This window comes from Fukomys damarensis, unplaced genomic scaffold (assembly GCF_012274545.1).
Source record: "Fukomys damarensis isolate Sample0158 unplaced genomic scaffold, DMR_v1.0_HiC HiC_scaffold_11, whole genome shotgun sequence".
Taxonomy (NCBI): domain Eukaryota; kingdom Metazoa; phylum Chordata; class Mammalia; order Rodentia; family Bathyergidae; genus Fukomys; species Fukomys damarensis.
In genome coordinates, this window is record NW_022900923.1 from 39,832,858 (window position 1) to 39,859,963 (window position 27,106).

General features: G+C 41.2%; 1 protein-coding gene and 1 pseudogene across 1 annotated transcript; both read left to right on the top strand.

The window, feature by feature from the left end:
• Positions 1 to 1,812: 1,812 nt before the first annotated feature.
• Positions 1,813 to 16,192, top strand: LOC104876899. Its single transcript, XM_033761971.1, has 6 exons — positions 1,813 to 1,893; positions 2,236 to 2,261; positions 6,711 to 6,827; positions 7,480 to 7,536; positions 14,070 to 14,317; positions 16,089 to 16,192. The coding sequence occupies exons 1-6, from the start codon at positions 1,822 to 1,824 to the stop codon at positions 16,190 to 16,192; spliced, it is 624 nt and encodes a 207-aa protein (XP_033617862.1). The 5' UTR covers positions 1,813 to 1,821.
• A 3,404-nt stretch (positions 16,193 to 19,596) lies between these two features.
• On the top strand, positions 19,597 to 23,070 carry LOC117285515 (annotated as a pseudogene).
• Positions 23,071 to 27,106: the final 4,036 nt, after the last annotated feature.

Consider the following 27,106-nt stretch of genomic DNA (forward strand, 5'->3'; position numbering starts at 1 on the left):
GCCGCAACACCTTTCTAAACCATCACTCCCTCCAAGCCTCAAGCATTCCTCCCAACTTCCCCTGGCCCATTTCCTCACTCTGAATGGAGAACTTTGCCTCCTGTTCCATGAGCAACATGAAGCCATCACAGAAGAACCGTCACACAGACACGCAACTCTGTCACTGACTTCTTCCTGCTGTATCAGCAGTAAGGTTGGCCTCCTATAAGAAAGCACCCCAATTACCTGGGGTCTTTCCCCTCATATATCTCTTTAAATTTTAATTTGTCATTGTATAAAAATTAAAAGGTACAAATTTTCCTCCCACCCTTATCTTGGCCACTTTACAAGTTTATGTGTGGTGTTTAAAGCTACGGGACAAGACCAGGAGTGTGTACAGAGAGAGGGGCCCTGGGAACCTGAGCTCTCCACCATTTAAAGGTTCAGCAGAAGAACTGGCAAAGGATTCTGAGACTGGGCTTCACCAGAAAGGAAAACTCAGAGGTTATTTTTACCCTATAACCACAAAGAAGAAAGTACTTAATAAAGACAGTGTCTAACATGGCTCAGACAGTGAAGTTAAAGTAAAAGCAGAGGTAACCCTTGGGTCTGGCAACATAGACGCCAACAGTGACTTGGACAAGAGAAGTCTCAGGGGAAACAGACTGAGGAGAGAATGTGAGGGAAAAGGTTAAGTCAGCCATGCTGGCAACTCACAAAGTTTCCTTCGGGAGGGAAGCAGAGAAGCTGGCCTGGGACTGGGGAGACGTATGTGATCAAAACACGTTTTTTTCATGGGACCTAGAATCCAAACAGAAGCATTGGTCTTTGAAATGAACCAGAACATTTGACCCCATAGACCTACGCAGTAACTTATAATGGCACATAAAAAGGTAAGTTGTAGTTTGGGTTGTTTTTGTTGTTCACTTTTATTATTTATTTTATGCCCCCCAAATTAGGTAAAAGTGGGAGTACAGTTGGGGTGGGGAAAGGTGAAAATACAAAAAGTGTGAGTTACTCCCATGAATTTCTCCTCCTCTCTTCTGCACTGTGGAATGAACCCAGGGCTTTACCCTCAACCACATCCCCAGTGCTTTTTCTATTTTTAAAGACAGAATCTTGCCAAATTTCCCGGGCTCATCTTGAATTTGCCATCCTCCTGCTTCAGCCTCCCTAGTACCTGGGATTACAGACATATACTACCATGCCTTCATGAAATGGTCTTTTTGAAGAGTGAGAAAGGGAAAGTTCAAAGAAATATGATTGTCAAACATGCTAAGCACTCAAAGTTGAGAGTTGGGGTCACTAATTTAAAGAAGACCAGGGGCTGGGGATTTAGCTCAGCAGTTCAGTGGCCTGGACCCGAGTTCGATCCCCGGTACAAAAAATAAATAAATAAAGAAGACCAATGAATGGACACATTGAACAAGGCCAGCTAAGCAGTGTTCAGCAGATCTAGTGCATACCCGGAGTGGGCAGATTGTGGGTACAACCAGATTTGAAGACTTAACTAATGAATACAACAAAGAAGTTTTAGGGCAAGAGGAGCAAGGGTTTTAAGAGAGTTTGCAAAGGAACAGATATAAACATGATCTATAGACTTGAGAGGAAAGAGGAACGTGAGGGCAAGGATGGACAAGGATAGTGGACTGCAGTTGGCAAAATGATAGTCTGTGGATGGACATTTTGATGAAACCAAGAATTCCTGGAGCAGGAGTTCTGGAGAAGGAACCAGGGAAGTTGGAGGGAGGTGGTCAGAGTGGCATTCTGTGATTGCCATGAGAACCAAGAATGTTGCCATGGACATCGAAGGTAGAGTGGAACTTTAAATTATTGGCAGCCATGAAGGCTGAGCAACTTTTAGACATTAAGATTTCACGTGGAATACTGTTTGGGGGAGTCAGAAGAAGGAGGGTAAGAGGAAGAGGAGAAGGGAGAAGGACAAGAAGGAGGAGGAGAAGATGAGAAAAGGAAGGAAGAGGAGGAGGAGGGGGATCTGCCCACTCTAGCTTTGCACTAGGGCTGCCAAACACTGCTCTTCTTTAAATTAGTAACCCCAACTCTCAATTTTGAATTTTTAGTGTGTTTGACAATCATTTCTTTGAATGTTCCCTTTCTCACTCTTCAAAACACCAATTCATGATGTGGGGTGGGGAGGAGACAAAGGAGGAGGAGGAGGAGGGAATCAGTTTGGGGTTAAGGACTACGCCTTAACGTGAAGTAGGTCTGAATCTCTTGTTCCTTGGCTTTCTGGAGGAGATATTTCCAAGACAGAAGAAAAGGTAAGCATAGGTGAAACTGAAATGAAAAAGCCACAAGAGTTTGTCCCGGGTCAGTCCTTTAGCATGGTAGCCTGATTGTGAACTTCTAGTACATTTTGAGATTAACCCAAGGTGGTTCAAAGCAAAGCATTTTCCTCTACAAAGTGAAAAAAGAAGGAGCCATAGTGACCTAAGAGCACAGTTCTTAGCCCACAAAATTCTCCACATGTACATACCCACATATGTACATATTGATAGAGAAGTGCTATATGGTGACAGGGCCTTGCCTTCCCGCCATTTTTTTCCCTACATTTTTTAGAAATGTAATAGTTTGTGCTTCTGGGCTCCTGCCCAGTGTATCAGAATGGTTTGTGACTGTTTGAACTGTGTGACCTTTAAGGAATGTTCTGTATCTGCCAACTCACAGGAGCATTCTGTAACTCCGCCCCTTTGCTTCGGGAATGTTCCTAACACCGCCCCACTGCTTCAGTGAGCATGCTCACCTACCCTGTAGAACCCTATATAAGGAGGCTCTCATTTCTGGCAGCGTGCTCAGACACTGATTCTTGAGTCTTCGAATTATGAGAGCTGTGACCCAGAGCTGCCACACTGAGCTGTAAAGCTCAGCTGTGCCTTCAGAGCTGTGACACTTGGCTACAATGCTGAGCTGTGACACTCAGCCATGCCTCTGAGTGGCGGCACTTAGCCATGACACTGAGCTATAACACTTGGCTACCGCACTCAGCTGCTGTCCTCTGCCACAACAATATGAGCCTATTTACCTGCAGAAAGTATCCACAGATTTCATGAGATGCTCAAAAAATCAGATAGTGTTCCCAACAAAAGAGACAAGAACAAAGCAATACTCGATTGCACTGTAATAATAACAATAATAATCATAGCACTAATAGTGGTTGACCTCTATGGAGTTTTGTTTTGTTTTTTTACTGGGAATCGAACGCGGGTCCTTGTGCTTGCAAGGCAGGCCGCAGAACCCCTGAGCTAAATCCCCAGCTCTACTGAGTACTTTCTATGTGCTAGGACTCATGTAAGAGAAACCATCATGAGCTATCTGATGTCAGTAGGAAGTAAACAAAGACCATTCCACTTGAAATTTCATTCTGTTGTAAGGTGGTTTTAATGAATTATTTCCCCAGGGACCAATAAGTCTCCATCGATCAAGTTTACCTTCGGTCAGTATGGAGTAATCGAGTAAGGTCCTGCAGGGGTAGTCACCCTGTCTCTGCATGTCTACATCTTAGTGCTTGCTTCATTAGATTTCTTCATTTGGAATGTTTCCTTTCAATCCCAATTTGCCCTGTGAAGTAAAATGAATCCGTGTTTCAGATAGGAAATAAAAACAACATCAAACTTTTAAAATGTGGGAAATAATTGATTGTTTGACTTTTAATCCACCAAAAAATTCTGGGTTTGAGATATCACTCTTTTATAAGTCATTATTAAAATGTGAACTTAAAATTGTCAAGATTTCCAAATATACAGTTATAGTACGGTGTGAGGAAGCTGATAACTCTGGTACATCGCTAGGCAAACAGTTTCTATGGTCAAGGTATCCACTGCTCCAAGAATATAAACAACTACTAATTATTCTAGGTTTTATTTCTTATAGGACAATTATTGATGACAATATATATAGCATTGGGGTGTATTTATTACATTATTTTGAAAATAATGTTACTCTGAAAACAATTTAAATATTCAACAATAGGGGATTAAACTAGTATACATTATACAATGGATACTACAACCATTAAAAATTGTGTTGAATGTTTAATGACAGAAGAGGATATAATGGACTCTTAAGGAATAAACATATTTTTTATTTTTAGGAATAAACAGATTTAAAATGCTATGCTTGATAGCAAGAATTTTAACAAAGGAAATGTGAATAAATATATAAAAAGATGAAGAAAGTTTTGGGCAACTATTAATAGAAGTAGCATACAGAGAAGTATACAAATCAAAATAATAGAAATCAAAGTCCAGAAATGGACTTTTATATTCATGGTTGACTGATTTTCAGCAAGACAATTTTCAGCCAAGACAATTCAATGAAATAAAGAATAATCTTTTTAACAATGATGCTGGCATCATTGTTATTTACAGGCAAAATAACAGTACTGAACCCATCTCGCACCATACACAAATGTAACTCAAAATTGATCTCTAATTAAGAGCTAAAATTAGAAAACTCTCAAAATATAGGAATAATCTCTCTACCTTGAGTTAGGCAAAACCTTCTTAGATATAATATTGAAAGTCTAAGAGACAAAGGTAAAAATAGATAAATTAGATTTAATCAAATTAATAACTTCTGTGTTGCAGATAATAACACCAAGAAAGAAGACAACTCAGAGAATGAGAGGAATTATTTATAGTTCATGTCACTGATAAGGAACTGCAGAATATACAAAGAAGTTTTATGACTCAACAATGAAAAGAAAAATGACCATTCTTTAAATGGCAAAGGATCTGAATTGACATTTCTCCACAGAAGACATACAGATAGATAAAAAGCAAATGAAAAAATGTCCAACATCATTCATCATTAAGGAAATACAAATCAAAAAGAAATTTTTACACCATTCTGTAGTCACTAGGATAGTGCTCTACCCCTCCCTCTCCAGTAACAAGTGTGGAAAGTTGTGGAGAAATTTGAGCCTTCATACATTGCTGACTGGAATGCAAAGTAGCATAGCTATTTGTAAAATAATCTAGCATTTCCTAAAAAATGTTAAATATACAGCAACCATGTGACCCAGACATTTTACTCCTAGATTTCAAGAGACTTGAAAACAAATATTCAACAGAAACTTGCACATGAATATTCTCCACAGCACTATTTATGACAGTCAGAAAGTGGAAATGACCCAATTTTCATAATAAATAGAAAAACAAGATACACTAAATATACACGATGGAATACCATACAGCAATAAAATATTAATTACTGATATATGTTACAACATGGATGAATCTTGCAGGCTCCAGTGGCACCCACCTGTGTTTCTAGCTACTCATGAGTCTGACGCAGAAGGACTGCAGACCCGAGACCAGAATGGAAAACTTAGCCAGACTGTCTAAAATATTAAAAATTAAAAAGGGCTGGGGATGTAGCTCAGTAGTACAGTGCCTGTGGGTTGATCCCTAGTACAAGCCAAAATAAGAAAGGAAAAGGGGTGGGGAACAGGAAACATTGACAAAATCCTGAAAACATTTTGCTGAATGAAAAAAGACAGTTATAAAAGCCCACACATTGTGATTTTATTTATATGAAATGTCCAGAAACTGGGGATCTAGAGATATAGAAGTACATCAGTATTTGCTTAGGGATGAGGAGCTGGGGAATGTGTGTTAGGGGAAATGAGAAATGACTGTGTGTTTATTTGGGGAATGATAAAATGTTCTAAATTAGGTGGTGATGATTGTACATCTCTAAAAAATATATATTTAATATTCAATATTTTTAAATAATTTAAATAAATTTTGTATGCTAAACATGTGAGTTGAATGGTATATGACTCAATGCTATTAAATTGTTAACAGTAGTTATTTCTGAGTGGTGGGCTTATGGTGGTTTTTCTATTTTTCTTTTTGTTCACCTATATCTTCTACAGTAAAGAAGTTTTTCTAAAAGTAGGAAAAAGAAAACAAAGTTACTGGTTTTAGTGGTTTTACTCAACAATGTAACATTTTAGAACTAAGTATAAAAGTGCATGGTTTTAAGAGCATTGTTAAGTTAAATCTTTGTCACTACAATAAAACCCCTCCATTCTCCCATCCTATTTCCCAGAGATGACTATTCTCTACTGTAAGGAACTCTTTTTTTTTTTTTTCTTAAAATAATGAAATCTGTGGGTGTTTCTATTTTTTTCATTTTGTGTGGTGATTCATTTGGGCTGAACGCCTTTCCATTTTTTACTTTTCATTGTTTGCTGCATTACAAGAACCTTCTGCACTTTAAAACCTTAACTTGATGCAAATATATTTAGTATGATTTCACAAATTGAGTTTAATACTTTAATCCAATTTAGCATCTTGTATTCCTGCTCCTTCCTCTACCCCATGGCCAGCTATCATTTGGTTATAATCCCTTAACAGTGAAAGTATAAGCAACAATGGATGCAGGTTGCAAAAGCATCTTAAATTACAAGTTGACAGTATAATAATATGCTGTGGGAATTTAAATGATTGTGTTAAAATAGATTAAATACAGTCTGAAAGATTACATAACAGTATTATAAAGACTTACAGATTTTCTCTTATAGCATATGTTGACATATTAATTGATTCCTTTATTGCAGTTTGGTAGATCAATCAGTATCAGATTATAACTGGACCTAAGGAAAATAATTATTAATACTCCCTTAAAAGAGCTTTTACTTAGTGGAAAGATGATGCTACTTAAATAGCAAAAACCCCTGTAAACATGTTACATTTTCCTTTTAGATATAGGCCATTGATTAAAGATGACTGCATCAAAACTGAAGGGGACACAGGCCACAAAAATCTGAGAAAATGGATGGGAAAGCACCTGTACAAATTGAAAGCATTAAAAAATATAAGGTATCATTATTATCACATGAAACAAGAAGGGCTAGATTCCTGAAGTGTATGAACATAAGCTTTAGCAAGAAATTTTATAGTTGAAGTTTTTTTTGTTCTAATCTTTGTCCTTGAAGCCAGTGTGATGAAAAGCAGCAGGAATTCTGCAGAGGCACCTAGAAATTAGGAGCAGGGGGAGCAGCCTCCAGCTTTATACCAAGGAATGATCTTATTTAAAAACAAGGTCTAGGATAAAAAAGTAAAATATAAAGCAATGACTGCTTAGGTACATCTTCAAATCTTTTCAGTATTAACTCATTGTGACTTGGCTTTGAATCCTAACGTGCAGAAGTAAAGGCCCTTTCGTGTTGAGGTAGGAGACATGGCTGGGCTGTAAACTGCTCTGAGGAAGCGTGGAAGCCCTGGTTGCCCCCCTTTTCCACAGGAGATATTTTCCAAGCCCCCAAAGGATGACTGAAACCACGATACTACTGAACCCTGTATGTACTGTGGTTCTCCTATACATACATATCTGACAAAGTTTTATAAATTTATTAGTGATTTGTAAATAGGCAAACAGATGAACTGTAACAAAGTTATCTAACAATATATGGTGGTTAAAGTTATATGAATGGGGCCTCTCAAAGTATTTTAATTCTTCATTGTATTATAGTAATATTGGACTGAAACCGGTGGCAGATAACTCCAAACATGGAAATGAACACTGCAGGTAAGGAAGGGCTATTGTATTATACAATAGCTCACTTTTATGTCTTTAGACTCATGGGCTTAAAATTTGATCATATCAAGAATTCAGCTATAAATTCCTTCTGGAATGAGGTAGGAATATAAATGCTTATAAAACACCTATCTGATTTTCTTTCTATAGCTTCTTTCTTAAAAGCTCAAACCCCACTTTCACAGATGCCAGATTCTCTGTGGCTCTTAAAAAGCACAACAATACTTTCCCTTACCACTTAGAGGGAATAAATAATTTAGAGTAAGATAATATCAAATGTAACGTAGAAACAGTCAAACTTCTCCCAAGACCCTTAAGAAGTATCTTCAAAAGGAAATATCAGCCAGGCGTGGTGGCACACGCCTGTAATCCTGGTACTCGGGAGGCTGAGGCAGGAGGATTGCTGTGAGTTCACGTCCAGCCTGGGCTACATAGTGAGTTCCAGGTCAGTCTCAACTATATAGTGAGACCCTGTCTCAAAAAAACAAACAAACAAAACAAAAAAAGGGAAATGTCAAGGAACAATTTTATTAATTCCTATTTTCTAATAATATCAAAACAATAAGAAGCATTCATATTAATTTTGTTTGTTTGTTTGGAAAAGTCCCATTTGGTCAACAGGGTGGCTCTGGTGTTCATGAGGCTCATGAAGCTTAGACAGCTTCTGCGGCTGTCCAGACAACAGCAGAGAGGCTAAAAGGGGTTTGCAGGTCGCTAGCACATATTCTCTAAGGAAGGGCTATAGTAGAATTATTCTAGAAATGAGGGGTTTATCTCATTTTAAAGACTGATGGAAAAGAGATCTCCATTTCTTTCTTAGGAATGGATTTTGTAGTATAATAAACAGCATAAGAATTATCAAATGCATTTTATCCAAATCCTTTGAGCTGAAATTCTTCTGTTCTCAATGGAAATGAAAAGTTGCTGACAACTGTCATTGATGAGATAATCCCTCATATATTTGGATGCTTTCATTAAAAATCTCCTTGTAAGCTGGGCCTGGGTGCACACCTGTAATCTCAGCACTCTGGTAAATTGAAGCAGGAGGATTCCTAGTGTGAGCCCAACCTGGGCAACTTAGCAAGGCCCTGTTTCAAATTTTAAAAATAAAAAATGCTGGGGATATAGTTTGTTAAGAAGGCCCTGAGGGAAAAATAGTTCCTCCCCAGTCCTGGGGGGAAAATACTTCTTCTAAATTTTTGGCTGTTAGAACTGAAGGGTGCTTCTGTAATATACCAAGTGGGTAAAGGCTAAGCATGTTGCTAAACACCCTAAAATGCACGGGATACTTACACACACACACACTTGTGCACACACATGGAATTATCCCCCAAGTTTATTTTATTTTTAAAATATTTATTTATTTATTGGTACCAGGGGTCTAACTCAGGACCTTGTGCTTGTGAGGCAGGAGGAAGAGCTCCTAGCCCTGCCAAATTTTAAAATATTGAGCTGATGAATTCTTCTACCTTTATTCTTATTTTCCAGGATTTTTAATAGTCATTTAAATTTTCTCTGAACCTCCTCTCAAACTTACATCACCCCACTCCAGATGGGATCATGCATGGTCCTGCTTGTTACTGGGCACTAAGGACGGGTCACTTCATAATTCCTCTGGGCTGTGATATTTGTTAAAGAATAATCAAACATGAATGTGCAGAGTGAAGGTTGTAGGCATAGAAGGTCTCTGGGCACATTAATGACCCACATCAAATGTTGGTAGGGCATTTGGATCAGCACAGTCCAAATTCTACCCACAGAAGATGATCAGAAAAGAAGGGGAGAGGATGGAGGGTGGGGAAAGGAAGATCTTTCAGAGTTGGATCCACACAATAAAAGAGTGACAGCAAATGGAACAAAGAAGTTTCCCAACGTTCACTCTTCTTACTCTCAATGTAGGTAAGGAAAAGGAAAGGGCTAGGAAGGCTTCCTGGCCTCAGGTACGTTTCACTGCAGCCTGAAGACATGTTTCAGATAACTTCTTGTTATTTCTTAAACTTCTGGAACACTTCCAACATTTGTTTATTTTTTAATTGCCTATTTCTCAATAACATGCGACAGTGAAAAAGGCTTCTGGGCCTGCTTCAAAAATAACAGAAGGAGCTCCTCTGTTATAGATCAAATGTGAACTGTTCCCCGCAAAAACTCTTCCTCACAGTCGCGTTTGTGTATCGGGGGCTTCATCCCCAGTGCAATAACGTTCAGAAGTGAGGCCTAGAGGGCTCACTGGATCATGAGAGAGCTAACCTCATCCATGGATTCCTCCATTGTAAATGGGATACTAGGAAATGGAGCCCAGGTGGAGGAAGTAGGTCACGAGGGCATGCCTTTGAAGGTTACATCTTTTCCTTACCCACTTCCTCACCGATGCTTTTCTTGCTCTCTCCGCTTCCTGGCTGCCAGGAAGTAAGCAGCTTTCACCAGCCACACCCTTCCGCCATGATGTTTCTGCAACACCATAGGCCTAAAATCAATGGATCCACAAACTATGGGCTGAAACCATGAGCCAAAGTAAACCTTTCTTCCTTTAAATTATGTATAGTTGCTATTTGGTCACAGATGAAAATCTGACTGACATACTCTCTATGAGGCAAAATGGGAATAAAAAGGTTTTCTGGATGAAAAACTGAATTGGCTATAGTTAGGAAGGGGCACAATCTGGGAAAGTTCCTGAGATCCTCAAGAAGGAACTTGGGATTCATAAAGGGCTGGAAGTGGGAAAAGTACTTCAAGTCTATGAGATGGATGCAGCATTCTCCTTTACATAGTGCCCCACACATGAGAGAGAATTTAATACATAGTTATCTGATTCTGATTAACATTTTTCTCCTAACTACTGCTCTTAGATTCAAATTATAGCTTTCTAGAGGATACAAAAAAAGAAGAAATATGCTGAGGTTTGCATAGAGATCACATAACCATTCCATTCTAAAACCATAGATTCTGCCATTTGCTGTGATTTCATGCTGGATTTGACATTTCCCATGCTTAATGTCTACATACAAGTACATTGGAGAGTTTAAACAAAAATCACTTGGTTTGTTTGACTTCTGTAAGGAATACATAAAATGGTCCTAGAAATTATACTTCCACGTTTGTTTTTATATTTTGATGGTTTATAAGACTTTATTTGCACACTATCCTCTTAGAATTAAAGGTTATCTAGATGAAAAGAAAAAAATTAATTTCAAATTTAGGAGAAGTTGGTAGCTTAAAATCTCTTACAGTCTGCCCACTTCCAACTTCAACTCCATCTGCTGAAGCCAACAGGTAGGAGGGACCTAAAGAATGAAAATCACAGACTTAGTATAATGATTTCTTCATTGTAAGCCAGACGGGAACTGGGGGTCATGGTGAGATAGTACCAGTGTGAAGACCTAAAAATGGTGATTTCACCTCCAACAGTACCATGACAGTTGGCCTGCTGTGATAGTTAGCTGTGATAGAACAGCCCCGTGAAAGGGTGCTATTCTTGGCCCTCAGCACCTGGGAAAAACCAGAGACCATGAAGACTTGAGATGGCCTCTTTCTTTCTTTCTTTCTTTCCTTCCTTCCTTCCTTCCTTCCTTCCTTCCTTCCTTCCTTCTGATCCATCTACCACTATACAACATCACATACCATTGTCCTTCCAGTCTGTCAGGGCAATTTGCACTTAAATAACTCCCAAGATACCCAAACCAGAATGAAAAAAATTCAATTAGAGTAAATCCATTCTGAGATAAAGTTGCTAGAGAGACAGAGGACAACCTGTGCAGGAAGAAAACAATAAACAGTAACACTAAGGAGATCTAAGTGTAACATAAGAGACTCTCTAGTGATAAGTAAATCCACATTTTTATATGAAAAATCTAATAATAAATAAAGGCCACTGATACTACTCAAATCAGAAGCCTGGAAAATCCAGTGGAAGAAACACCTTAACAGAAAAAAATACAAAGGAAAAGAAATTGTGACCAACAAAAGAAAAAAAATGGAGGACAGACCCCAAGAATAGATTCTAAGAAGGGGAAAAAAAAAAGAGCAAATGGAGGAGCAATAACAGTAGAAGAAAATGGTTTTGTGTTGAAGAAAACAAAACAATTTCAAAAGGGCTGGATAGGCAACTCTGTGCAAAAGCCCTGGGTTCAATATCCAATACTGCAAAAAAACAAAATTTGCTTTGCCAAAATCTGGAAAAGAATGAAAAGAAAAACTACGGAGAGGGAGTAATATTCACAAGCCACGTGTGTGACAAAGGGTTAGCCCACCGACTGTACAAAGACTCCAAACCATTCTGGAAAGCAATTTGTTAATTTCTTGTAAAACTAAACTTGCAATTAGCATACAACCCAGAAATTACACATCCATCCTAGAGAGCTGAAAATGTACATGTTCACCCAAAACTTGTTCGTGAATCTCCCTACCAGCTTTATCACCAATAACCCCAAAATAAATACATAACCAAAAAACCCGGAGGAGCCCAGGTGTCATTCAACAGGTGGGCGATAAACCAACTGTGGCACAGGCATGCGATGGAATACTCGGAAATAAAAATGAACAAATAATCAAAACTTGGATGGGTCGCCAGGGAATTATGCTGAGGGAATAAAACTGATCCCAAACATTTACACACAATCTAACTGCATTTATTTGACATTTCTAAAATGATACAATTTTAGAAATGGAGAACAGTGTATTGGTGGCTAGGGATTAGGCTAGGGATTAGGGACAAAGGGATAGGTAGGTGGGAGATACTATAAAAGAGCAGTGTAAGAGACCCACCTCTCGGGTACTGATGGAACCGCTCACTGTCTTGACTATGATGGGCAATATGCAACTGATATAATATTATATGAACTAACACAGTTTTGTACAAACATTACCATAAGGATCTCTATGTGTTCAAAGCCAACCTGGGATTTCTATGAAGCATTATAGCATAAGACGACTAAGGTAAAACATCCATGTAAGTGCTTCTTACATGAGAAACCCAAATATAAATAACAAGATGATGATAGGAAGTAGGAGGTAAATCTTCTGCAAATGGGAAGAGGACCAAGAGATGGAGGGAGAGGAGAGGAAGGGAAAAGAAAGAGAAGCAAAAAGAATTAAGATGCGATATGTACCTGTGCCAATTTGCCACGAAGAATGTGATCATTGTGTACCACAGAGAGATGCTAATAACATTTTAAAAAGAGCAATGTATAAAGTATAATCGATTTTTTGTGAATTAAACAGTCTTTCTTTGAATCGAAGTGTTCCATTTATGGCTATGAGTCTGGAGAAAATTTTGCATCAGATTCTTCATTCTGAGTTTCTGGGTGAGGCCCGGAGGGGCAGAAGAAGAGGAGAATGGGGAAAGAGGGAAGGAGAAGATGCAGAAAATACATACATGCGGCACGCACACAGCTGGAACGGAAAGGCAGAAACGAAACGTACTCAGCATGTGTGGAATGACCTTTTCTAGGAAGATAGTGTACATGTGTGTGAGAGACAGACTATAAAGAAATTGGAGGGCCAGGGATTTAGCTCAGTGGTTCTGGTGCCTGCCTCGAAACCGCAAGGACCCGAGTTCGATCCCTAGTACCAAAAAAAAAAAAAAGAAATTGGAACAATATTACTGGTCTGTTTCTACTAACTGGCAGAGATGTTTATGATTAGCTATCAAATAAAAACCTAAGCAGAATGCATGGACGAGGGGTGACACTTACAAGAAAATCAGGACACAGTATCGAATCCGCAGAAACCCAGGCACCATGTGGAGTATAAGCCCACCTCTGTAAGGACCACCGAACACATCACCAACCTATCTGAGCGTCTGTTAAGGGGAATCCTCGCTAACATGAGAGCCTCAGGGAGCAGCAGTAAAAGGAGGGCACAGGTCCTTGCGCTTGCAAGGCAGGTGCTGGAACCACTGAGCTAAATCCCCGGCCCTTAAACTCTTTTTGAAAGAATATTAAATAGCAACTGATAGAAAATAAAGCAAAACAATGACAGTAATGCAAAGCACAGGAGTTAGACTGACTCAGTGCGGCTGAAAATACGCTGTTCATGGCACGAAGAGACAAAACCACAGTCATTCAGGCCCGGGAGCACTAACTACATCTCAGTTCATGCAGCCAAAGCAAGAGGCAGCAAGCCAGAGTTGTCATTTCAGATGGTCTGTAGAAGCACATGGTAAGACCACCGGGGCTCTAGGCAAAGTCCAAAGCAAAAATGTACGTTCTCTCTCCACGTCTTCCCCTGCAGCAGGTACCCACTGCCTGTCACAGGACGTGGGACACAATTGTATTTTCTCAGATTTTCAGTTTAAGCCTCGAAGCCGTGGACAACAGGTGAAAATGTCCGTATGTTGAAAAGACAGATATTAGATGTAGCACATCTATGTAAAGTCACCGAAAGGTAACCAGACAGATCTTAAATAATCCTGTACCAATGCCCATTTCCAACTTTTGTGAGAGGAGACTAGTTAATGAATGGTGCTAAAAGAATTTGTGTGTGTGAAATCCTTATAACGTGTTCTTCTCCCACTATCAAATCTGAAGGAGACACCTTGGACGAGGTCCAAGTGACCCACTCGGGAGATCAGAGTTATCTACAAGGAAAGAGACTCTTACCTATTTTCCAGCTGGGAGCTGGATACCTTGTTACCACAATGGAACATCCAGCAGTTTTGGGAAGAAAATGTCTCCAGGACATTGGGTCAGACAAGATGAAAAAGTAGAAATTGGGGTCTACTCTTCCCCAGGAAACCCACGGAATGGAAGGAGCCTAGATGGAATTGCCCATGGAGGTAAGCAGAAGAGGTACAGGCCTGGCTTGAGCTGGAGGCAGCACAGAAGGTCCACCTGGGGCAGAATGAGAAAGTTAATTTAGATCTAAGATTAAAACTTAAAGTCGCTCTAAAACCTATTGACCCTTCTCAAATAGCAATTTAAGGAGGGATGAGGGAAAATTCTATCGACAGTGTTTTTGAAGGGAGGGATCATAAATCCAATTGTTTCCTAAAGGCATCTGACAAATGCCAACCCAGTTGTATCTACCTACCCCTATCTCCTTAGCTAGTGTTTAAGGTTTTTTACCACATGGCCCTTATATAACTTTTAAGTTTTTTTTTTTTTTTTTTTTTTTTGGTACCAGGGATTGAACTCGGGTCCTTGCGCTTGCAAGGCAGGCCACCGAACCGCTGAGCTAAATCCCCGACCCCATAACTTTTAAGTTAATTTCTTATTTTGCCCTTTATTCTGAAAAAATGGCGCTCCATGTTCGTGAGCTTTCCTCCTTTAGAAATGCTTGCTTCCTTCCTGTCTGCTGCGATAGTCAAAGGCTTTCTCTTCAACCTTGACCTTCTTCCCTAAGTTTAGCTAGCCAGCCTAGATTCTCAGGGGTCACTCGCTCCTCTGAGTTCCACGTTGCCAATTAGTAATGACATAATATATTCTGTCCCTATAACTATTCTCAGACCGTTATGGAAGGAATTGGCAAGTGACACACAGAGAGGCAGCAGAATGGAAGTAAAATTAAAAAGTTTACTCCATTGATGGGGATCGATCACACTTAATGGTGGTGCCCTGATCGACTCCCCCATTGGGTTTCAACTCCTTCTTTTATAGGGTTTTACAGCTTGATCTTACTCATTTGGTTACACTGCATGTTCACAGCTCACATTGCTGATACCCAAAACATGATACCAAGACAGTTGAATTTCAACCCGGATGCAGTTCTTTGTCAGGGAAGTTACCTTTAAGATTTATTCAATTATCTATTCTAGCCAGGGGGAAGGGAGCTTGATTAACAAAACTAGCAATGGTTCTTTTCACTTACAAAGCTTTTGGGGGAGACTAGGTTCTCCTGTACCCATTAATTCTGAACTAAGCAGAGTGAGGGGCAGAAGTTATTTTACATTGTGACATATCCTAGGTTTTCACTATTAAAGTTTTCCCTATCAAGACCACATAGTTCAGTACAGTGAACCCTTGAGTTACAACCGTCCTGACCTATGGATAACGGGTTACAATTGGAATTTTAGTTTTAATTTATGAACAAAGACTTGAGTTAGGACCCGAATGCCAGCTGCTTATGCTTCCAGATGGTGTCAGATACAGATTTAATCCTTAAAGAGCTCTGGAAGGAACATGACAACAACCTTTCCTGTGCGGGGTTAACTGAGAAATTCTGGGCCAATGTCTCCCTAAGGACATGGAGATCTGCCTGGAAGAAAGTGTGGCCTAAAATATACAGAAAAGAGACTTTGAAGGCAATCGACCAACTTGAGTTACAACCAGTCCTTAGGAACGAATTGAGTTCGTAAGTCAAGGGTCCACTCTATTCATTTGAAAAATAGTTCAACACATACCTAGCCTTTCTACTGTGTTGCCATTGACTTTCACATTTGTTTATGCCCTATATCTCAATATAAGCTCCCCGAAGACAGAGCAGCTTATACAATAATGGTTTTCTGCCTTATTACATTCCCAGACTTCTGTAGTAAATCCCAGGTAAATGTTTGGTGGGAACGCTTCTGTTGCTGGTGACTCAGTTCTTGCCTTTCTCCTTTGCTGCAGTCCGCTCTCACTTCCCAGAGCCTCCTCTCGCATCGTTGCTGCTTTTAAGTTATCCTCTTGATGAACTGGGAATCAAAACCATGAGCTCACTGTGGTGGGAATGATCTGCAGGCCAGGTTTTAACAAGGGTTCTGAGCCACTTTTTCTAAAGAATGGGAACAGTAACATGTTTTCCCGAGCATAGTCACTAAGCATGTTAGCAGAGCCAAATGAGATGCTGTTAATCGCATTGCTCTGTAAATCTGATGAGGTATTCTTAGTCCTTTGCAAGATCATCACTGGAGCAGTAGGGAAAGGATTCTGGCTTTTCAAAGGCCTTCCCCTTTTATGTTCTTGTCAATTTTGAAATCAAGATTTCAGTCATTTAGGAATAAATTCACCGGACCATGAATCAGTTGTGATTTCAAGGATTTGAATAATGAAAAGAAAGCCTCAACTCATATTTCTTCTTTTTCCAAAGGTTAAATATTATAACTGAATTTGCATTTCCTGACTCTCAATTAGTCACAAGAAGTCCACAGTGCCCTGTTTCAGCACAAGGGACTTTAGGTACAAGACGGATATTTGCTCTTCAGGAAAGCAGTCATATTTCATCTTGAGAAACTACCACTGTAAGACCCAAAGTCTCACTCCCACTCCATAGAGCATGAACAGCCGAAAAGGCCTCCACGATGCTGGGTCCTATGACCCAGTGGGGCTCCAGGAGCTCGACAAGCAGCGAGAAACCCAGGAAGGAACACACCAGGCTAGTTGGTAAACAGGCCTCTATTAGTCTGGCCAGACGGCACTCTCGGAACCAAGTAGCTCAGAGAGATGCGGGTGCTCAGGGGTTAGCACAGTTTTTAAAGGCAGGTAGGTAGGGGATAGCAAGTAGGCAGGGAGCAGGGGGCAAGGTTCTGCTGATCACAGATGGTCAGCAGTCACGTACTCGGCAGTCACACATCGATGATTAACAGATCTACAGGATGTTTCAAAGGCCACCAAGACATTCAGGATGAGCAAACCGTTTGACAATTAACTTGTGGTTTCTATGTATGGTACAGGTTTTATCTCATAGTCTAGAACCACTAACTTACACGTTAATCATGATCCGGACTTCAAACAGTACAAGATTGCCTTACAGTCCTAGGCCAGGGTTCAAACAAAGGTCAGGGCTACGGCTACAAGGGAGCGGGTCAGAGCACTGCCTCCTAGGCCCCTTTTACTTTGGTCTCACACCACTATAAGGAGAAAAGTGAAAGACGACAAGATTATCTGGTGGGTTTTACTTGAAATGTTAAATCTCTAGATGATTTGGGAGAACAAGCCCAGAAACTGAATTATCCAAATCACCTTTCATCACTGAATCTGAGTTTGTTTATTCCATAAATAAACCGGCCAGCCCTCCATTTTCCCCTTGGTTGTTTAAAACTAGAGCACCGTATATGACATCCAACTTTTCCTCCCCAGGGGCGGCAAGTCCAGGGCTGACCCAAGAAAAGGACTTCGGGGAGGCAAAGTCAGACCTATGGAGTGGGCAGGGCTGTCTGGGGCACAGGCTCAGAGCAACAGGGGATTAGCAACCAGTGCAGGAGTCTTTGGAAGCAAGGTCAGAGACCAAAGACAGGCCAGCAATAGAGACAGAAAACAACAGCTGGATGCTGAAGAACGGGTCTGTACAATGCATCCAAGAAGACCGATTCTGATCACAGAACGTGAGAAGCCTCTGAGGCAGTGGCAGGGAGGAGGACATCTCACCCTGGGCCCCGCTCTGAGCATCATCCGCTGCAGCAAGCTGGACTGGGCTCCCAGGACACTACCAGCGGCTGTCACTTCTTGCAATACATTCGCGGGTAAAACTGAGATTGTCCGGTGAGTGACCAAGCGCCACGGAAAAGTCAGATAATAGAATCACTGCTCGTTCATTCACTCAGTCATTCATTCATTCAACAAATATTAAGTTAGCACTTATTATGTGCCAGCATCTGTTGCACAGTATTGAGATACAGCAGGTAACAGTACTATACAAATGAGCTTAGATTCCAGTGAAGGGAGACTACAAACTATACATAAAGTAAATAAGTGAAATATATAGCATTTAACATCCAAGGTCACCATGTGGATATCCAGGAGCGGGATGTTTCAGAGCAAAGAGAACAGCCAGGTCCTCATTCAAGAAAGCACCTAGTGCACTGGGGCCAAGAAGGTCAGTGTGGCTGGAGGCCAGGAAAGCGTTGGAAGCCCCAGTCAGAGGATAAAGGGAAGAGCAAGGCTGCAGATTCCACTGGCTCTCATAGGTTCTGAGAGCGGCTTTGCACTCTGATCTGGAGGAGGTGGGGAACTGCTGGGAGGTTGGCGGCAGAGGAATGAGCCGATGCAATTTAGGCATTCCGCGGGATTTCTCGGACATAAATCTTACATTAAGAGCCAGCAAGAGACCAAGGGTAGAAGCAGAGGTTGGTCGGGAAGCTTTGGTATATTCTGGAGAGAAACAGATGTTATTTGCACAAGTGGTGAGAAAATTTTAATCAATTGCTCCCCAGTGAGCGACACTTTTGGATATCATACCTACACTGGTTCTTCTTTTCGGTTACTCATGTAAGTTATGCTCCGTGGAGACTAAGACACCACAGGACATAATTGTGTTTACACACTGCTCCTGTACCAAAAGCCCTGCTGAGCCAAGACATGGGGATTCTCTTCCACAACGCGCAGCACACGGGCCCACTTTCATTCTTTCCCACCGCAGCGTGTGGTGGTTAATATCGAAATGTGACTTACTGGATTTTAATCTCTGCACATTCTTTCATATAAATGAATTCTTCAATCAAAAAAACTGTTTTATCATAGTCTGCATTCTGATAGGACTTCTGAAAATAGGGTCAGAGTCCTCCAAAAGAAAAAGATGATTTTTGAGTCTCTGCTCCCCTTTCCTAAGGGGCTCTGGGCCCGCGGGGAGCCTCTGTCGTTGATGCTGGCGGAACCTTGCGAGGTGCCAGAGCCAGGTGCTCTCTCCACCTCAGGCAGTCAGTGCCATCCACGGAGCCAACGGGGCCGGGGATGAGTCAGGCAGAGTCCCAGGTGGGGCCCAGTACAGAGGTTAGTGCGAATCTAGCCTAAACAGTCAGCTGAATTAAACATATTTTGAAATATTCCACTATGTTTACTTACATACTCTTGTTGGGCAGCCCCTGCTCCTTTTTATTATCATTATTTGCTGACACCCAAAATATGTTTTGCTGTCAGGCGTTTTATACTAGTGTTACCCTGAATTGTAACACAGAGTGGATCCTGTATCTCTTCTACTTGTATTCTGCCCTTGAAGCTGCTGGGTCCACCTTGGCCAGGTATCCGTAGGACTCACCTCAAGGCAGACTGGAATCACGACAATGGGCCCAGATTTCCACATAGTAAGAAAGAAGTCTGTGGCAGCTGCCAGGGCCTGTGGGTGGGGCGAACTGGGCAGGAGAACCAGGGCTGACGTGAGCCATACGTACATCATCTAAAACCTGCTGCGGCAGAAAGAGCAATGCCGCAGGCGGCTGTGCTGAGGAGTTTTTGTCTGAAGCTGGATAATGACTCAGTTTCCACAGTGAATACCGGTGAGGAAGTGACTCTTCCGAAATCAATGGTGGCAAAGTACTTTCAGCCTCTGCAGTATGTTTTCTTGCTTTTGAAGGTAAAGATGGAAGTCTTTTGGCAATTGTTACACCTTTTCTGATCGGTTTTGCTACTTTTATATGCGGTGTTTTCAAAAATTGGTCCAAAGTCTTTACTCACTATAATCTAACCATCAGTAACAATCTTACCAGTATTCAACATTTTCAATTTTTTAAGCTATGGCATTTTATAATTATTTTAGGGTTTAGTCAATGATTGCTGTATGTTTAGAACTCAAGATATTTGACTCTTAGTTCCAGTATTCTGTTATTGTATTTATATGAATAAAATAATATTTTCTTTTATTTAAACAAATCTTCAAAATTACTTTCAATACAAGTATGTACCCCTCCTCCCCTCCCCCTTTACAAACACTTTATTTCCATTTTCTTTTTCTCTCATATTTTTCCCTTATTAGCTTTCCCCTACCCTTCCCACTTTCCCTACACCTTTAGCCCCTTTCTTCCTATTTCACATTGTGTACTTAATTTTTCTAAAGAAAGATTTCTTTAGAAAATTGGAGATGTCTTATGCATCAGCAAATATGGTGGCTTGGGGAGAAAAATCTTGAAAATATTCATGAAACTTGCATTTAATTTCTCATGAAGAAACAAACCAACTTCCCCTACCCTTCCCACTTTCCCTACACCTTTAGCCCCTTTCTTCCTATTTCACATTGTGTACTTAATTTTTCTAAAGAAAGATTTCTTTAGAAAATTGGAGATGTCTTATGCATCAGCAAATATGGTGGCTTGGGGAGAAAAATCTTGAAAATATTCATGAAACTTGCATTTAATTTCTCATGAAGAAACAAACCAACTGAAAAATTACCAGGTTCTTTTCTAAAAGTTTGGTGAATAGAAATTAGGATTCTAACTTTTTAGATAAATATTGAAATAATCAAGTGTGCTCCTGAAACATAAATATAGTTGCTAGACCTCTGTCTGTCTCTCTGTCTGTCTCTCTCTCTCTCTCTCTCTCTCATCTATCTCTCTGAAATTAAAGAAGGGGTCTTTTAATGTATTTATCCAGTTTTGTAGCAATGAAACTACAGTTGTATAAATACAACAATCTTAGGAGATAGCTATTTACATTCCATATGCTTAAGATTTTCTACATGTAAGTCCACTTGTGAAACATTCAATAGCACAGTCTAATCTTTATATATATCTAAATAAGTCCACCTTCATCATATAATGCTTACAACAGAGCCACTGGGTCCTTGAAGTCAGTGTCTCCCAGTTTTAAGAACTGCCCCTCCCTTCCCACTCCCTGCTCTCAGTTGATGAGTGTCCTGTGCAGCCAATCAGATTTTTTCTTTGAGAAATTTAGAATTGCAACACTAGGTAGTTCTGTCAGGCATGTATAAAGAAAAGTGATTTGAACCCAGGGCTGGGGCTGGGGTGGTTCTTGGCCAAGAGACACTAAAGCCAAGGAAAATGGTCTATAACCGATATCCAGTGGCTTGGAAAGATGAGTTCTGATGGGCTGGGCTCCTGCAGCATCAAGGAAGAAGCACAGGAGGAGAACTGTCAGCGGGAGCAGAATCAGGGTATGGCTGAGGAGCCCTTGTGAGCATCAGCATCCTGTTGAGATTCTGTGTCTGAGAAGCCATCTTACTCTTCCATGACCATGAAACAGTTCATCATCGGGCGTGCTGAGAGGAAGCCCATGGCCTCGAAGGACATCTATACTTAGATCAAGGATCACTTCCTCTATTTTAAGCACATTGCCAAGCCAGGATGGAAGAATTCCATTCACCACAACTTTTCCCTCCATGACATGCTCGACTGCAAGACATCTGCCAATGGCAAGGTCTCCTTTTGGACCATTAACCCCAGTGCTAATGAATTACTGACTTTGGACTAGGTGTTTGAGCAGCAGAAAGGGCCTGATGCTAAGCTGCTCTGAAATGTGACTGTCAAAACTGAATTCCAACTAGGTGCATGGTACATTGGTGGTTTAGTGGTGAGGAGAGCTTCCTTCTACTGTGCGTATGGCAGAAGATGAATCTACTGTCGCCATGGCTCAGCTTGTGCCTGATGCCTGTCCAGTTCCAGTGAACCAGTCCTCGGTGCTACAGCCCGTGGTGAAGGTGCCACTGCCCTGGAAGCTTCACTTATGAGCTCAGAGCTAGCTCACAATAAGCAAAGGATTCTGCATTGCCCCCAGCGTGCTGCTACCTGATGAGCCTGTAATCCCTCTCCCTGCTGTAAGAACAGTGAAGGAGGAGAAATCCCCTGCGTGGAGAAAGGCTGTTGCCTTTGCTTCCTGTTTAGTCTGTCAAGGAGGAAGAAACCCAGCCTGGGGAGGACATATCACGCTTAGCGAGAGCTGTCAAAGTGGAGAGTCCTCCCTGAGAAGCATGGCCCTCTCTACCTCATCTGTCAAAGAAGAGTCATCTTTCTCCTGGAAGAATTCATCCTGCTCTCCCACCCCAACTCCCAAGAAGTCTTACAGTGAGCTCAAGTTCCCAGGATGGTCTCTCAGAAATGCTTGTGAAAGGAGATAAGCCAGTCTCGAAGGAAACAGCATCTGCTGGCCCCCTGTGTGGATGAGCCTGAGTTGTCTTCGTGGAGGGCCCCAGCATGTCTTGACAAGCCGCAGAGCTCCCTGTCCTGGAAAGGTCCTTGGGAGAGCCTGCACCACAGCTTGGCTGCCCCCAGGAGAAGGGAGGACCTTTCAAGACCCCCATTAAGGAGATGCTGTCCATCTCCTCCACCTCCAGTAGAATCTCTCCTCCCAGAACCCGTGCTTCCTGGAGACTCACATCCTCAGCCAAACCGAGGTGGCTGGATTTCAGTCTATACAACTTCCCCCCCACGGACCTTTGGCCCCTGCCTTACTCCCTGGGGCTGATGGATGTGAGTGAGCATCAGGCCACTGAAAACCATGCCCTCTTTGACTCAGCCGGAGAGCTCCTCACTCAGAATGCTTTCACCTTGCCTCTGAGCCCCTTAGCAGCTCCTCCCTCTCAGATCCCAAGCCGGCCAGGCTCCCGGGAACCACAGGTTCCCAGTCTTTCAGCCAACCATTCTCTGACAGAGGCTTGGTTCTAGACTCAATGAATCACAGCCTTAGCAAGATCCTGTTGAACATCAGCTTCCCCGGCCTGGAGTGGGACCCCCTTGGACCTGACAGTATCAGAGGGTCTCAATTTATTCCTGAGCTACAGGAGAGACTGGACCTTGACCCCTATGCTCAAGCTACCCACCACTCCAGGCACTTGTGAGGCTTGGCAGCCCAAGGCACAGTGTACACTGTGCCCTCTGAGTGAGGACAGCAGGCAGGGACCACACTGCAGCTGGCCTGATACGCAAAGGCAGCAGTCACACCTAAGCCAGCACCAGGACCTTTGCGATCCGTAGAGTCTGTGGAGAGAATGATACCTCTTCTCTCCCTACCAGGAGCAGGGTGGAAATGGCAAAAGCAATGGTAAAAGGAAATTAGGAATCCCCCAAATCCTTTCCATTTTGTGTCCTGCAGTATCACTTCCCTGCTTTTCTCAAGGAGGACTTTGTAAATGCTCCAAATTATCCTCTAATTATAAATGTACGCTTATTTTCTAAGATCGTTAGCTAGAGCCTGCCAGAAGGTGGGTAGGATGACATGGAGCTGGCCTTCGCTTCTGTCCCCTGCTTTTGGTTCCTAGAGGCGGAGGACCTGTAGTGCATGCTTCCTCCCAGGCCCTAGGTACCTGCCTCAAGACATTCAAGTCTGCTTTCTGGTGTCTCTATTGTTGCCCCTGCCTCCCACCTCCCTATGTTTCCAAGTCAGCTTTCTTGCAAGAAAAAAAAAAAAAACTTGGTTTAAAAGGTCTTATATTGAGCCAAGAACTGAATTTGGAGATGGAATGGATAGATTTAAAGCAAAGAGTAGGTACCCAGATGCACCCCCAAGAGATGTTTCTTTGACAATGTTCCTAGTCATGCCATGGAGACCAGCACTGACAAGAAATCAGGAGGCAGGGACCAGAAGCAAAAGGAAAAGAACCAGAAGGAATGTATGCATAAGACCCACAATAAATGCACTACATTGAAAAGAAATTGATCAGATAAAACTGTGTATTCATAGCAATGAGCTGAAAGGCAGACTTTGGGGCTGGGGATGTGGACCGACAGTGCAGTGCCTGCCTAGCACACATGAGGCTCCAGGTCTGATTCCCCAACACAACAAAAGCAAAACAAAAAAGGTAAACTTGGATGCTACCTCTGACTTAACTTCCTTAGGTCACAGAATTTTAGTTACCTGTGTCTCCGTCAACTCTTGTTTCAGAATGGAAGACTGAGTGGGATGCAGTGTGCTCCCCCGTGATGAAGCCTGAAGTGGAACAGAGCCTCAGAACAGTGCTCATCCCCTCAGATCGCCCGGGGCGCCACAGGGTGCTGGGTGGTGGGGACTTCGAGAAGGAAACACAAGGGACTCGCCCAGGGCAGGACAGCTCCAAAAAAACGGTGGCAGCGGAGTGACAGCATGGTGACTACAGTCTCCCTCTTCTGTCTTTAAGCCTTTTCAAAAACAAGGCTTGCTCTGTTTAAAAAAACAGGTCTGCTTCTCCTGCTTTCAGTATTTCAACAGATGACTGATACGGGGAATCGAAAATGGAGAGTTAAAAGGAGAAGTGCTGAGAACTGTACTGTGTGTGTGTGTTTGTGGAGACGTGTGCTCGGTGTGTGTGTGTGTGTGTGTGTGTGTGTGTGTGTGTGTGTGTGTGTGTGTGTGTGTGTGTGTGTGTGGTGTGTTGTTCATTCACCCCCAGGCTGACGGTCAAACCCAAGGCTTTGTGCACCTATGCCCGAGCTCTACCTTTGAGCTACACCCCAGCCCTGCATACATTCCAAGCTATTTTTATGCTCTTATTATTTTTCCCAACAGAACATTGTAAGTCTTTGAAACAAGGCCCTGAAGTAAGATTACAACTCACAAAGGAGGAACTGGTTTATAAACAGTCCCGTTATGATCACTGAAATTTCTTTTTATGAAAGTAAACGATATTAAATTTGGACAGCAATGTTTTTTTTAATGTTTGTTTGATGCTTCTAGTTAAGAGGTGGCTGTAAGGGCTGGGGATTTAGCTCAGCGGTTCGGTGGCCTGCCTTGCAAGCACAAGGACCCGAGTTCAATCCCTGGTACCAAAAAAAAAAAGAAAAAGAAAGAGGTAGCTGTATACTTCAAGAATATGGAAGTAAAGAAAACAAAAAACACATTGGTTGTGTGGTAGGTGGAACTTGAAGTTTCTTCCTTTTATGAAACTGTAAACACACACTGTTTCCTAATGAAATATACATGCCAGAAGAGCGCCTCAGTGATTAGAAGTCTGGTGCATAGGAAGATCCCAGGTACGTCTTTATAGCTTTCTTTTCATGACTTTGACTTCTCCTGATGAGCTTCCCTAACAGCTCTGGCAAGGTTAGGTCTCGTGGGTGACAGACTCAAGGATTAAGGGGCTCGGTAGCTTCATGAATGGATCTTTGTTCAAGCAAAATTAAGCTGCAGTGAGGGCACTGTCCTGCCCAACACTTGCCATTTAAACTTTCCTTCCCTGAAATTTGTAACTTGGCCGGAATAGTATTCATCCTACAACTTTGTAACAAAGTATAACTTCTCATGAATTCCGAAAACACACACCAAGTAAAGCAAATCAAATACTTTATGGAGAGCTCAAATGTTCTCTTTTCATTGAGTTATGATCTCGCTTTTTTGGGAAAGGATGCAATTAGCAAAATGAGTATTTTCAATGAGACCTTGGTTAAAAACCAAGCATACCCTTGGCAAGCATTTGGCACACAGTGTAGCTTTATTTCTATTTGGAATCTGGCGAAAACTAAGACATTTGCTTGGGAAAAACGAAGAAATTTGTTTTCAGTGAATTTTTTTCCACGAAAAAGTACCTGGGATTTACTAAATCAACTTAAAGAAACCCTTGTAAAAATCACTGAATTGCAGAAACTTCAACATTAGATTTCTAAAGTAGTAGGGAAAAGAACAATTTTTTAAAAGTTCCACAAAACTGTGAGTAACTGCCGAAGTGCTGGAGAACTGGAGGATGAACAGGACCTCTGAGGTCACTTGGTTCTTCCTTCTGTGGGGCAGGCGTGTCCCTGCCTTATTTTCCTTGGTATTTTCTCCAGTCACATGGAATGTCTAAGTGACACAATAGAGTCCTTTCACTTACAACTGTTTTTATAGCATTTGGTCAGCTGGAGCAATGCTGAATGGAAAGCAATTTTTCTAAATCGAATGCTACTTTTAATTGTCATTAAGAGATTTAAAATTAAGGCAGTGATGCTCTTTTTTAATGTTATTCTTATCTGGAGGTGGGTATTAGGCTTATATGCATTTACAGACTAAGCCTTAGTTTAAACTTTGACTATAATTAGTTGTTAGGCTTCAGAAGACACAACTCTATATAGATTTGTGCCATGATAAGGTCCTATTCTAACACATAACACCTTGAGGTTTTATTGTTTTATTGCATACAATTATCCCATAAAATGATATACTATCATTCAACTATTTTGGAAATGTCTGGTGACAGAAATAAATTACCTTAAAATATGACACATATCACAGCAGATGGATCCTAGTGAATGATTGCTGAGATACCTACCAAAGAAAAGTAACACACAATTAAAATGCTTTCTTTTGAAAACAACAAGAGTAAGGAAACAATTGAAATTTCAGTCATTACATAAACTCCAAATGAATCCTTTGTCTGTTGTAAATATTATTCATATTATACTCCTATACGTAGAATGAACAATTCTGTAAGCAATTTCAGCACTCCAATGAAAATTTTTTGAAAAGCAGAACAAACAGCCTTTACTTGTGTTGTTTTTAGTTGTCCTTTTCATCTCTGTCAGCAAATTTTTTCTTTTCAAAACACATTTAGGGCTTGTTGATCCACTCTTTTTGTTCTGTTCATTAATAAAAAAATCAAGTATCTAGTTTGACTATTTAATACAATTTTTATAGCATAGTTGATTTTAAATATTCCCTAATGCTTGACTATAAAATTACTATTTTTTTTAATTTTATTGAGTTTATTGGTACATTTTAGGGATACAGTACAGTTGCATTCATTGTTAGGATCTTGTACCTCTACATGACAAGTCTTGATTCTTATTTTTTCCCCTTACCTCTGCCCTCCCTTCACCCCCTCCTCCCCTCCCCATCTACAAACACTTTATTTTCATCTTTTCATTCTCTCACATTTTTTTCTTTTCCCTTTTTGTTCTTCCCCTACCCATCACACCTTCCCTACACCTTTAGCTCCTTTCTTCAAATTTCTAAATGTCAATAATCTTATTAGGATCTTATGCATTGTTGCAGATTATTCACACCAGGGAAACTATTTGGTATTTACACATGTGTGACTT